Source organism: Nicotiana attenuata, unplaced genomic scaffold (assembly GCF_001879085.1).
Source record: "Nicotiana attenuata strain UT unplaced genomic scaffold, NIATTr2, whole genome shotgun sequence".
Classification (NCBI taxonomy): Eukaryota; Viridiplantae; Streptophyta; class Magnoliopsida; order Solanales; family Solanaceae; genus Nicotiana; species Nicotiana attenuata.
Window position 1 is genome coordinate 466,316 of NW_017670700.1, and position 14,058 is coordinate 480,373.

The window sequence follows — 14,058 nt, forward strand, 5'->3', positions numbered from 1 at the left end:
AAATGTTGCTCTATCTTCATCTTCAGGGGCTATTGGAATTTGGTTATAGCCAGAGTAACCATCAAGAAAACAGTAAAAACCATGACCCGCTACTCTTTCCAACATTTGATCAATGAAAGGTAAAGGAATGTGATCCTTTCTGATAGCATTATTTAATCGTCTGTAATCAATACAGACTCTCCATCATGTGACTGTCCGGGTAGGTATGAGCTCATTATTTTTATTTTTTACAACAGTCATGCTTCCCTTTTTAGGTACTACCTGTACTGGACTCACCCATGGACTGTCTGAGATTGGGTAAATGATTCTAGCTGCCAAGAATTTTACCACTTTCTTTTCATAACTTCTTGCATTGCTGGATTTAGTTTTCTTTATGGTTGAACAATTGGCTTGTAACTTTCTTCCATCAGTATCCTGTGTGTGCATATGGCTGGGCTGATTCCTTTGATATCTGAAATTGTCCAACCCAAAGCTTTTTTATGTTTCTTCAGTACCTTGATCAACTGCAACTCCTATTCATCAGTCAACAAAGATGAAATAATTACTGGAAAAGATTCATTCTCAAGATAAACATATTTCAAATTAGAGGGTAGTGCTTCAAGTTTAGTTTTCGATTGAACTGTTTCTGATGTTGTATCTTCTCCTTCTTCTTCTTTTTCTAAGGTTTTACCTTCTTTTTTAATTGTGGAATCCTCATCATTAGTCATGCCATATTTTGCTAAACATCTTTCCAAAGAATCTGAAAATAACTGATCATCTTTGTGTTCATCTGTAAGATCATTAAGCAGGTCAATGGTAAAACAAGAAGATGATAAGTCATCATCGGGATATTTCATCATCTTTTGCATACCGAAAATTACTTTCTCCTCATCCACACTCAAGATCAATTGTCCTTGATGTACATCTATTATGGCTCTTCCTATCGCTTGAAAAGTCTACCCAAAATAAGAGGTACATCAGTATTTTCTTCATTTCCAGGAGTATAAAGTCCACTGAGAATACAAACTTATCAACTCTAACAAGAACATTTTCAATGATTCCTTTTGCCTTTTTTGTGCTTTGATCAGCTAACTTCAAGAAAACAACTGTATTTTTTATATCCCCGAGTTCCAACTTTTGCAAAATTGAAAAAGGCATCAAATCGAATTATGCCCCAGAATCACACAAAGCTTTTTCAAAATGAGTTCCTCCTACAGTACAAGGAATAGTAAAACTACCTGGATCTCCAAGTTTTGTGGAAGCTTGTTTTGCAAAATTCCACTGCATTTTTCTGTTAGCTTAACCACAGAGGTTCCCTCAAGTTTTCTTTTACTGGAAAGAATTTCTTTTAAAAACTTGGCATATGTAAGGCATTTGGTTTAGAGCATCTGTGAAAGGAATATTGATATACAATTGTTTCAATATTTCCAAAAATTTAGAAAATTGCTGATCAAGTTTTTCTCTTCTAAATTTCTGTGGAAAAGGAATTGGCCACTGGTATTTTCGTTACTTTCTTGAGCACTCACTTTCTTTGTCTCAAATTCCGTTTTCTCTTACCATTATCCACAGTTTGATTCCGAGCTTGATCTTTTTTTAACTTACCTTCTCTGTCAGGGTATGGATCATTAAGATTTTTACCTGATCGCAAGGCAATTGTTTTGGCATGTTCTTTTGGATTTTTCTCCATATAGCTGGGCAATGGTCCCTGTATCTTTCCTGAAATTAAAGTGGCCAATTGACATACTTGAATTTCCAAGTTTTTGAAAGCAGCATGTTGACTTTCCATCTTTTCATCAGTTGTTTTGATACACTTGTACATCAAGTCTTCCAAGGTTGGTGCCTATTGTTGTGGTCTAGGCTGATATGGCCTAAAATTTTGTTGCATCCTACTTTGCCCTTGAAATCCAGGTGGTGCTTGTGTTGGTGGTTTCTGAAAATGCTGAGCATTTTCGACTCCATTAGGATTACTCCATTGGAAACCAGGGTGCTTTTGAGCTAGAGAATTACCATATTGGTAGCCTCGGTATCCAATCATGTTCACCTATTCTTCAACTTGATATCTCGCTTGGCACTCATGGTTCTGATGATTTCCTGCACAAATATCACAATTGCCAAACACAATATAGTAACGACCCGGCCGGTCATTTTGAGAATTTAAGTTCCGTTCTGCAGCGTAAGGTCTTGAGCAACTTCATATTATGTGTATCAACTTGCGTGCATGGTTGAATTTTGTTACCGGATGGTTCGGAGTTGAATTGAGAGAAGGAATCTAGAGGGCCCTGGGTGTGTTTCGGATGAGTTGCGGATAATTTTCCATGGTTTTGGAGAGGCTGAGTTCTGGTGTAAGGCGCGATGGTCGGAGATGCGAAGGAGAACGCGTAGGTGTGAGAGGAGTAGGTCTAGGCAGTCTTTAGAACGCACGTGCTGTCACACCTCCTTTTTTACATGCACCCCGAGAGGGAGTATACAAGGGAGTTTTTCGAATTAAAGTGACATTATTCGAAATGAGATTATTTTAATTATCAGAGTCGCCACTTGGAATAAATTATGGTGTCCCAAGTCACCGGTTTATTTTAAATCCCAAATCGAGGAAGTTTTATTTTTAAAGAGTCTGCGAACCAGAAATTCTAGATAAGGAATTCTGTTAATCCGGGAGAAGGAGTTAGGCATTCTCGGGTTCCGTGGTTCTAGAACGGTCGCTTAGTGATTATTACTTGGCTTAAATTGTTTAACTACTCATTTTTAGGACCTATGTGCATTTACCTTATTACCGCTTTTAAATCACTTGAATTATTCGTAATGAAAGAATTGAGTTACGCGTACGTATACTCTTTTCTTTTGGCGCGTCAAAATCATGTCAAGCGAAGTGTCCACGATTAATAACGCTTTTGTTGATTTATTAAGAAAGTTTGATTGAAGTTGCGCGAACGCATCCCTCGAGTCTTTTTTTTAGAATCAAATTCGCAATTTATGTTACGCGAACGTATACATAATCACAAAACTAGTCTAAATCGAGCCTAAAGCAAACTACGGAAGTCCAATTTTAATAACAACATTTATGAGGGCCATCGATATTTAATTTATGGCACGCCTCAAATCTTTTATAAAGGTTCTTTCTTGGTCTAATCTTATGAGGGCCATGAGTTAAGGGGTTTTATTTGGCATGGCACACCTCAATTGATTTTAAGAGGATTGTACTAAATTAAGGCATTCTAAGGATGCGCTTATTTTAAAACTAACTTAAGCTTAACAAAGTTATTATTATCGGCAGGTTTGGGGTACATTTACTAGACCTTTAATCGTTTTGGATAAGAGGGATTGGGCCAGCAGTAGCCCGTTAGGTCATTTGGTTAAGGGTCCATCAGCATTTTTAAAGCTGTCTTGGGCTTGAAATTTGGCTCAGAAATGAGGAATTTAAGGGCCATTGCTACACCTGATTTTTACACCAAGTTTGGCCCACATTGGGCTTATGTCAGGCGGGCCCAGTTGCGACTGGCTGGGCCTATCTACCCTTCACGTTCCAAAGCTAAAAATTGCAGAAATAATTCACTTTTGTTATAGGAAAATCAGAAATAAAAACATTAAAATGCAATCCAAATCCGAAGATTAATTTCACTAACATGATTTGCAAGACATAAAATATATACATTTATACTATGTACCTTCAAAAGAAATTTTATAACTGAGCCAAACTATTGGGTTCAATGCCCAGCCCCAAAGGCCTAGGCCCTGACTTGTTGAAATTTGTTTTCCCCATCTGGACTCAATCGCAAATCTGGCCCAACTTTGTGTTACGTTCAAACCCTTCTGTGATGATAGGCTTATGCAAATAAATCATATTGCCATAAACCTAAGCTAATAATCAGTCATATCAATCTTTTTTGAAGTTAAAATAGTTCAACAGTCCATTGACAGTCCATAAATTTACAGCATGATCCACAGATTTACTACTGTCCGCTTACTATGAATTTATATCATACTCCTAAGTGTAACTAACATCTCAAAAATTAAAATGAATAGAAAAACAACAATTCTCCTAACTTCAGGACTTCCATTGCCACCAGAATTTCTTGAAACAAGCTTCAAACTTGCAAGAAATCAGCTATGGAGCTGTTTCTCACAAGTCAACCTTCCAACCTTGAGATTTCTTGACATTGTGGTCACTCACATACAAGACAACAGAGATAAAAGTAGGTTTCAGCATTTTTTAGATTCATTAACTAACATGTTTTAATCTAAATGATAAACAATTAAACAAAAGAGAAAGGAGACCATTCAGCAATTGAATATTCATTTTTCAAACAGTCACATCTACTACATTCATAACAAAACAACCAAGTATCACATGGAAGCTCATTCATTATACATGTTTTATCACAAACTTACTGATGCTACATTATTTCAAAACAAAACAATACATGAAAGGAGGTGGAATACATTGTAACAGCAGGAAACAAGCAGTAAAAAAAGAGCTGAATACTAGTTTAGAACTTTAGAAAAGAAGCGGCCAGCAAAAACAGACAGCAAGAATGAGAATCAAACCCAGAAAATACCCAAAATCAACCAAATCAGAAGACCTCTAAAACCAGAATACCATCCTAGAAATCTAACCGGAAAAGTTGAAATTTTTTAGAGAACTTTTAGGAGTTTTCTCTTTGTTTTTCAGAACTTTTAGTGCAGAAAATGCTAAGGAATATCTAATGCTGATGATTGCTAATGATTGTCTGTCATTGTGTGAGGGAATGTTTCCTTTTATAGATTGCACAAACAAAGCACCAAAAGGGAATATTCTGACCTAATGCAGCACATTTTTACAGCTGTATTGTCCTTTTTTCTTATCCAAAATCAGCATTTTGGTAAGGATAAGGACAGCTGTGATATTCTTAGAACATTCTGATTTTTACCCAATGTAAAATCCAAATTTTACCCTTTAAATTCCTGCCTATTTCATCTTTAACTAAACCTTTTGGTTCAATTAAGCCCCCTAAAGTTTTTATTTGTTCATTTGACCCCTCTTAAGTTTCTAATGATGCCAGCTATGGCAAACAGGAACAAGGCAAGCAAATACTGGCAAATAGATCAAATAACAAATAGAAATGCAATTGAATCTTAGATTAACCCTAAATTCATTTAGCATGAACCGAACTCAGAAAGCATAAATGGAATTTTAAAGACAAAAGAAAACATAAATTATCCTAGACAAAGTGCTGAGAACAAAACAAAATACAACAAAGAAGAACAGAAATATTTTGTGCATTCAATCCTAAGGAGAAACCCTAATTAAACTTAAATCATGTAATTGAAAAGCATGCTTCAGTTAACCAAGAACAACTAAACAACTAAACAGTCTTGAAGAAAAGAAAATTCTAAAATTAAACCTAAACATGCGATTAATCAGAGATGTGAACACAAAGAAAAGAAATCCTAAAAGAAGAAAAATAACAAAAAGAGCAAAAGAGAAATACCTAACTTAACAGTAGACTTGCCGGAGTTTGACCGGACTCTGGCAGGTTTGGAAACAAACCAAATCCACATGAATCAATTGCTCTTGTTAAGAGCAACTGACTCATGTAGGTTTGAACCGTTAAAACACTCGGAAGTGACCAGGTTAGGTTTTTAGGACTTCAGAATCTAAGATCTGAAATTTGAACAAATTGAGGCCGGTGTGGAGGGGGCTAATGGTAGCTTAAGGTTTAGAGAGGGGCAAGGATAATAGGTTGTGAATTTGGAGCGGATTGGAGTAGTTAGGTTTTTGGCCGTGATTTTTTGATCTAAAGTTCGAGGATTTTGGCCGGGATTCGAGGGAACAGGGTTGAAAATTTGGAATGAGGAGGGTATGGGAAATTCATGGTGTAAATTTGGGGAGGTTTGGTGTACCGGCGCCGCCGTGAGCGATTTCCGGTGGGCGGTTGACGGCGGAGCCAGCGAGGGAATCCTAGGCGGCTAGGGTTTGGGGTGATCTTCAGAGATGAGAATGGAGAGTGAGAGGGTTTGGTTTGGGGGGGGGGGGTAGGCTCTCTTCTGACAGTAATATACTAAAAGATCAATCAATTCCGGGCCGTTGGATGGATAAAGTCCAACGGCTGAGATCAAATCGGAACGAAACGAGGTCGTTTTGAGGTCAAATGGGGCTGGACCGGGTTAGCTGGGGTTTGGGCCTGGGTTTGGGTAGGAATCTTTGGGCTCTTTTTGGAGATCCAATTCTGAAAATCCTTTTAAAATCTCTTCCTTTTTCTCTTTTTTTAATTAAAAATCCTAGCAATTTAAAAATCCTAAATTACCTAAAATGTGAAATTAAACTAATTAATTGATTATAAAAATTATAAACATCACTTAACTCAAGATTAAAAGAGAAAAATTAATAAACTAAGAATTAAAAGATAAAAATATAAAATGAGCTATTTTTGTGATTTTCAAATTTTCATAAAATAAATAAAAACTGATTAATTCTAAAAAACATAAAAACAAATCCTAAATGCAAATGCATGGTATTTTGGTATTTTTCATGATTTAAATAAAAATTAAACGTGCACAGAACTGCAAATAATTAAGAAAAATTCTACAATTATTCCTAAAATAACCAATATTAAAAGAAAAATATAATTCTTTGGGATTCTGTAGGAGTAATTCATGTGGGGCAAAAATCACGTGCTCACAGCTGCCCCTATTTGCTCGGAGACACGAAGGGTTTTCGGGCAAAGATAAAATGAGCAATTATGAGGGATTTTTGCCCATTTGAAACTCCATGAGAAGCATTTTTGAAAGAGCCTGACCGAATCTTGCTTCAGAGGTTGCCTACATATCCTTGGCTATAAAGGAATCAGGTCAATGTAGTTCTGGAAGTTTTCGGTAGCTGGGACTACCAGGAAGCTGTGATTCCACTGTTGCTGCTGCTGCTACTGCTTGCTAAACTCCTTATTACACCAAAATGGAAAATAAAAAGCTAAACTAGCTAAGCCTATCAACTACGAGTTACAAGATTCCTATCTATAAATCTTTTGAAGCTTGATCTTGAGTCTCGGCTGGTTCTTGCCGCAGACTCCGATCTGAATCTTGATGCTCGTCAGCTGTAGCTGCTGGTTCATTCTTCAGCTTTTGGATCAAGGCGGGACATGTGAAACTTGCGACATCAATCATATCTTAAGCAACCCGCATCTTTTTCCGTTTCTGCACTTTGAGTTCACTTCTTTTTGTTCTTTTTTCTTCTTTCCTTTACTTTGGATTGAGACTCATTCTTTTGGTCGTCTCGAACCATGTGCCTCGAGGTCAAACCTGCTCAGACACCAAAACAAACAAACGAACGGAATTTTTCTGCCCCAGTTTTCACTAGGAAAATTTCGTGAGTTATTTGTAACTAAGATCTAAACCTTCTTTTTTGAAAGCGATAAAATGAGAATTGTGTGTCTTTAGGAGGAAAAGGCGACAAGGGAATGGAGGCCCTATGTCTAACAACCTCAACTAGGGATTGGAGCCCTATGTTGGCAAAAGGCGATTAGGGAATGGAGGCCCTATGTCTAAAAATCTCAACTAGGGATTGGAGCCCTATGTTGGCAAAAGGCGACTAGGGAATGGAGCAACTAGTGATTGGAGCCCTATGTAGGCAAAAGGCGACTAAGGAATGGAGGCCCTATGTCTAAAAATCTCAACTAGGGATTGGAGCACTATGTTGGCAAAAGACGACTAGGGAATGGAGGCCCTATGTCTAAAAATATCAACTAGGGATTGGAGCCCTATGTTGGAAAAAGGCGACTAGGGAATGGAGGCCCTATGTCTAAAAATCTCAACTAGGGATTGTAGCCCTATGTTGGCAAAAGGCGACTAGGAAATGGAGGCCCTATGTCTAAAAATCTCAACCAGGGATTGGAGCCCTCTTTTGGCAAAAGGCGACTAGGGAATGGAGGCCCTATGTCTAAAAATCTCAAACAGGGATTGGAGCCCTACGTTGGCAAAAGGCGACTAGGGAATGGAGGCCCTATGTCTAAAAAACTCAACCAGGGATTGGAGCCCTATGTTGGCAAAAGGCAACTAGGGAGTGGAGCCCCTATGTCTAAAAAAATCTCAACGAGGGATTGGAGCCCTATGTTGGCAAAAGGCGACTAGGGAACGGAGGCCCTATGTCTAAAAATCTCAACTAGGGATTGGAGCCCTATGTTGGCAAAAGGCGACTAGGGAATGGAGGCCCTATGTCTAAAAATCTCAACTAGGGTATTGGAGCCCTATGTTGGCAAAAGGCTAATAGGGAATGGAGGCCCTATGTCTAAAATCTCAACTAGGGATTGGAGCCCTATGTTGGCAAAAGGCGACTAGGGAATGGAGGCCCTATGTCTAAAATCTCAACTAGGGATTGGAGCCCTATGTTGGCAAAAGGCGACTAGGGAATGGAGGCCCTATGTCTAAAAATCTCAACTAGGGATTGGAGCCCTATGTTGGCAAAAGGCGACTAGGTAATGGAGGCCCTATGTCTAAAAATCTCAACTCTGGGATTGGAGCCGTAATGTTGGCAAAAAAGGCGACTAGGGAATGGAGGCCCTATGTCTAAAAACTCAACTCAGGGATTGGAGCCCTAATTTTGGCAAGAAAGGCGACTAGGGAATGGAGGCCCTACGTCCAAAATCTCAACTCAGGGATTGGAGCCCTAATGTTGGCAAAAAAGTAGACTAGGGAATGGAGGAACTCAGGGATTGGAGCCCTAATGTTGGCAAAAAAGGCGACTAGGGAATGGAGGCCCTATGTCTATAATCTCAACTCAGGGATTGGAGCCCTAATGTTGGCAAAAAAGGCGACTATGGAATGCGGGCCCTATGTCTAAAAACTCAACTCAGGGATTGGAGCCCTAATGTTGGTAAAAAGGAGACTAGGGAATGGAGGCCCTATGTCTAAAAATCTCAACTAAGGATTGGAGCCCTATGTTGGCAAAAGGAGACTAGGGAATGGAGGCCCTATGTCTAAAAATCTCAACCAGGGATTGGACCCCTCTTTTGGCAAAAGGCGACTAGGGAATGGAGGCCCTATGTCTAAAAATCTCAACTAGGGATTGGAGCCCTATGTTGGCAAAAGGCGACTAGGGAATGCAGGCCCTATGTCTAAAAAGGCACAACTCAGGGATTGGACCCCTCTATGTTGGCAAAAGGAGACTAGGGAATGGAGGCCCTATGTCTAAAAATCTCAACCAGGGATTGGAGCCCTATGTTGGCAAAAGGCAACTAGGGAATGGAGGCCCTATGTCTAAAAAAATCTGAACTATGGATTGGAGCCCTATGTTGGCAAAAGGCGACTAGGGAATGGAGGCCCTATGTCTAAAAATCTCAACCAGGGATTCGAGCCCTATGTTGGCAAAAGGCAACTAGGGAATGGAGGCCCTATGTCTAAAAAAATCTCAACTAGAGATTGGAGCCCTATGTTTGCAAAAGGCAACTAGGAAATGGAGGCCTTATGTCTAAAAAAATCACAACTAGGGATTGGAGCCCTATGTAGGCAAAAGGCGACTAGGGAATGGAGGCCCTATGTCTAAAAATCTCAACTAGGGATTGGAGCCCTATGTTGGCAAAAGGTGACTGGGGAATGGAGGCCCTATGTCTAAAAATCTCAACTAGGGATTGGAGCCCTATGTTGGCAAAAGGCGACTAGGTAATGGAGGCCCTATGTCTAAAAAAATCTCAACTAGGGATTGGAACCCTATGTTGGCAAAAGGCGACTAGGGAATGGAGGCTCTATGTCTCAAAATCTCAACAAGGGGTTGGAGCCCTATGTTGGCAAAAGGCTACTAGGGAATGGAGGCCCTATGTCTAAAATCTCAACTAGGGATTGGAGCCCTATGTGTGCAAAAGGTGACTAGGGAATGGAGGCCCTATGTCTAAAATCTCAACTAGGGATTGGAGCCCTATGTTGGAAAAGCGTAAAAATAGAGATTGGGGTCCTAAGCTACCATTGTTTTTTTTTTTGAATTTTCTTCTTATCCTTTTTTCATTTCAATTTCCCTTTTTTATTTCACGGAACGAGTGAATGCGGGAAAAACTTGGAGGGGACTTCCCTTTTTCTGGATTGTTGCTGCAAAGCTGTTTCTAGCATTTGCGCACTTCTTTTTCCTTTTTAGTTGCACCTGCTTCTTGCACGGTTGCTTTGGATTGCTCCTGTTTCAAATTTTCAAACAAAGAACAATTGTTAGTTTTAAACGGTGGTTGGTTTTGTGGCCTTGATTGTTTTTGATCACTTGATCTCGGCCCAACTTTTTGGCGAAAACCTCTGCTACTTGCTGGCTTTCCTGAAGATTGATCTCTCTCCTAAAATCGAGGAACTCAAATTTCCACACTTTCCAGATGACGGTTTAACCATGTGGGGCTTTGGTCTTTTCACCTTATTCTGCCTCTAGGGGCTTTTCACTTTGGATTTCTTTTATTTTCAATAACTGTGATTTCAGAGCATCGGCCATCATGGCCAGTCGGGATCAACTTGATGCACCCGCTTAGGCTGGGTACTTTTCTTTGGACTTGGCTTTTATTAAGCAGAACCCTGTAAAACCAATCTTGCCACCTTTTCTTTGTATTAGTTTCGGAACATAGTCATACCGAAATGGATTCAAGGAAAAGTAAACAAAATACGAGAAATTGAATTTAAGGAGAAGTGTCCCTTTCGGGGAGGAAATAAGGACTTATCTGGAGTGCATGCAGACTTCAATAGACATGACATGCTTCTTGGACTGGATGTCCGACCTGCATAACTATCCAACTTCTCATAAACCTATTTCGACTCATGTTTTAAAACCGAGAAACCTTGTCAGGACTCTTTGAGTGCCAATGGTGGTAAGGAGTTTCTTCTTTTCGATCGACGGCGCCCTTTGCGGGGTTTCGCCAACCGACCTCTCTCGTTTCTCTTCTCACCGTCGCCTTATAGTGCTCTTTACGAGTTTTCACTAACAAGACTCTCTCATTTTCAGTTTCTCTACTCATCATCGCCTTACGGTGCCCGTAGGTTTTCACCAATAAAACTCTCTCATTTTATTTCTCTCATCTTGATTGCATCAGATCCAGACAATTGCGTTCTCTGATTTTGAAAACCTTTCACCGATTGATCGGAAGGACTTGAACAAGGTTTGGGTAAAAAGAATTTGGATCGAACCATAACTTTGGAACCTTTCAGGCGAGATCATCGCCGAACCATTATAACATCTGCCCCAGTTTCACTTTTTGGGGGAAATTGGATTTTTTGTTTTTGTGTGACTGAACCCCAGAGAGAGGCTGCCTACGTATCCTTTCGGAATCAAGTCGAACATAGTTCAGGGAAACATTTTGTTTTTTTTTTCTTTCTTCTTTTTTTTCTTTTGTTTTTTTTCTTTCTTTTTTTTATTACCAACGTCTCAAGTTCCAAAGAGGGTAATGAAAGAAAGGTAACCGGCTCAAAGGGTTAGCAAAGGATTGGAGTGTTTGGGGTAGCGAGAATGAAAACCTTCGTCCTCCCAATTGGATAATGTTGCTGCTGCAGAAAGACTAGACATAGTACCTTTTAACTGCGTCTGCATTTACAGCTGTTTCGGGGTCATTTCCTTCGATGTCTCCCAGGTATAACGCCCTTTTTGGCAACAATTTTCTGATAATGTATGGGCCTTTCTAGTTAGGAGCAAACTTTCCTTTTTCTTCCTGATGATGGGGGAGAATACGCCTTAAAACGAGTTGTCCCACTTCAAAGTTTCTAGGCCGCACTTTCTTGTTATAGGCACGGGCCATTCTTTGTTGATACAACTGCCCGTGGCAGACTGTGGCCATTCGCTTTTCATCGATCAGGGTTAATTGTTCCAGACGGGTTTTGACCCGCTCACTGTCTTCAATTTTAGCTTCAACAATGATCCGAAGAGAAGGGATTTCAACTTCCGCGGGTATTACGGCTTCAGTGCCATAAACCAAAAGATACGGGGTTGCTCCGACCGATGTGCGCACAGTAGTGCGGTATCCCAACAATGCAAACGGCAACTTTTCATGCCATTGCCTGGAACTTTGGATCATCTTTCTCAGAATCTTTTTGATGTTCTTTTTTGCTGCTTCGACGGCACCATTGGCTTTGGGCCGATAAGGAGTAGAATTTCGATGCGTGATCTTAAACTGCTCACATATCTCCCTCATCAAGTGACTATTCAGGTTTGCGGCATTATCCGTGACGATAGTTGCAGGAATACCGAAACGGCAGATGATATTGGAATGTACAAAGTCTACCACAGCTTTCTTGGTGACAGATTTGAGAGTAATTGCTTCAACCCACTTTGTGAAGTAGTCAATAGCGACCAATATGAATCTATGCCCATTTGAAGCTTTTGGCTCGATCGGCCCAATGACGTCCATGCCCCAGGCAACAAATGGCCAAGGTGCCGACATGGGATGCAGTTCTGTAGGTGGTGCATGAATCAAATCACCATGCACCTGACATTGATGACATTTCCGGACGAAACTGAAGCAATCTTTTTCCATAGTCATCAGTAATAACCCGCTCGGAGGATTTACTTCGCCAACACGTACCCATTCATATGAGGTCTGCACACTCCTACATGCACTTCATACATGATTCTTCCGGCCTCTTCGGCGTCAACACATCTTAACAAGTTGAGATTTGGAGTCCTTTTGTATAAGACCTCGCCACTCAAGAAGAAACCGCTTGCGAGCCGTCTAATGGTTCTCTTTTGATCTCCATTGGCTTGTTCCGGATATTCCTTTATTTTCAGAAACATCTTGATATCATGGTACCATGGTTGTACATTTGGCTCCACCTCAACTGTGTTGCAATAACCATGCCTTTCTCGGATTTGAATTTCTAGCGGGTCAATGTGGAGATTGCCCGGATACGGCAACATTGAGGCCAAGGTAGCGACTGAGTCGGCTAACTCATTGTGAAATCGGGGGACGTACCTGAACTCAACGGATTTGAACCGTTTGCTAAGATCTTCCACATATTGCATGTATGGTATAAGCTTAACATCCCGAGTTTCCCATTCTCCTTGAGCCTGTCGGATAATTAGGTCCGAATCTCCCATAATTACCAACTCTTTCACATCTTGATCAATTGCCATATTCATACCCATAATGCAGGCTTCATACTCGGCAGTGTTGTTTGTGAAGAAGAACCGAAGCCGAGCTGTGGCTGGATAGTGCTGACCAGTGGGCGAGATCAAAATTGCCCCAATCCCGACACCTTTTGCGTTCACCGCTCCATCGAAGAACATTTTCCAAGCATTGGCGTCTTCCGAAATTACCTCAACAGAGCTTACTTCCTCGTCCGGAAAGTAGGTACTCAAAGGCTGATATTCATCATCAACAGGGTTTTCAGCCAGGTGATCTGCTAGGGCTTGAGCTTTCATTGCTGTGCGAGTGACATAGACTATGTCAAATTCAGTGAGCAGGATCTGCCATTTTGCTAACCTCCCTGTGGACATTGGCTTCTGGAATATGTATTTCAGAGGATCCAACCTGGTAATGAGGGAAGTGGTGTAGGCTAGCAAGTAATGCCTCAGCTTCTGAGCAACCCAAGTTAGAGCGCAACAAGTCCTTTCCAACAGGGTATATTTGGCTTCATAACTTGTGAACTTTTTTCTCAAATAGTAGATCGCCTGCTCTCTTTTCCCGGTCACGTCATGTTCTTCGAGGACACATCCAAAAGAATTCTCCAAGACTGTCAAATACAGAAACAAAGGCCTCACAGGTTCAGGTGGGACCGAGACTAGCGGGTTCGACAGGTATTCTTTGATTTTGTCAAAGGCTTCTTGACACTCATCCATCCATTTGACTGCTGCATCTTTCTTTAACAGCTTGAAGATGGGTTCACATGTGGAAGTCAATTGATCTATGAATCGGCTAATGTAGTTCAACCTTCCCAGCAGGCTCATGACCTCTTTCTTGGTTCTTGGAGGAGGCAAATCCCGAATAGACTTTATCTTTGTTGGGTCTAGCTCGATGCCCCTCTAACTGACTATAAATCCCAAAAGCTTCCCAGATGGGACTCAAAATGCGTATTTAGCTGGGTTTAGCTTCAAATCATACTTGCGCAGATGCTCAAAGAACTTCCTCAGATCTCGAACATGGTCATCTTGTGTTTTGGTAC

The 14,058-nt window shown here is 40.6% G+C and overlaps 1 protein-coding gene across 1 annotated transcript; it reads right to left on the reverse strand.

The window, feature by feature from the left end:
• Positions 1 to 2,016: 2,016 nt before the first annotated feature.
• LOC109242444 lies at positions 2,017 to 13,030 on the reverse strand. Its single transcript, XM_019409301.1, has 2 exons — positions 12,596 to 13,030; positions 2,017 to 2,070 (listed from the first exon to the last, which is right to left on the reverse strand). The coding sequence occupies exons 1-2, from the start codon at positions 13,028 to 13,030 to the stop codon at positions 2,017 to 2,019; spliced, it is 489 nt and encodes a 162-aa protein (XP_019264846.1).
• Positions 13,031 to 14,058: the final 1,028 nt, after the last annotated feature.

Excerpts from the sequence above, each read along its gene's own strand:
- LOC109242444 (XM_019409301.1), bottom strand. The coding sequence starts at position 13,030 with ATGGCAATTGATCAAGATGTGAAAGAGTTGGTAATTATGGGAGATTCG. Across the intron at positions 2,071-12,595 it reads GTTTCTTCTTGAGTGGCGAG|GAAATCATCAGAACCATGAG; the intron begins GTCTTATACAAA and ends ATATTTGTGCAG.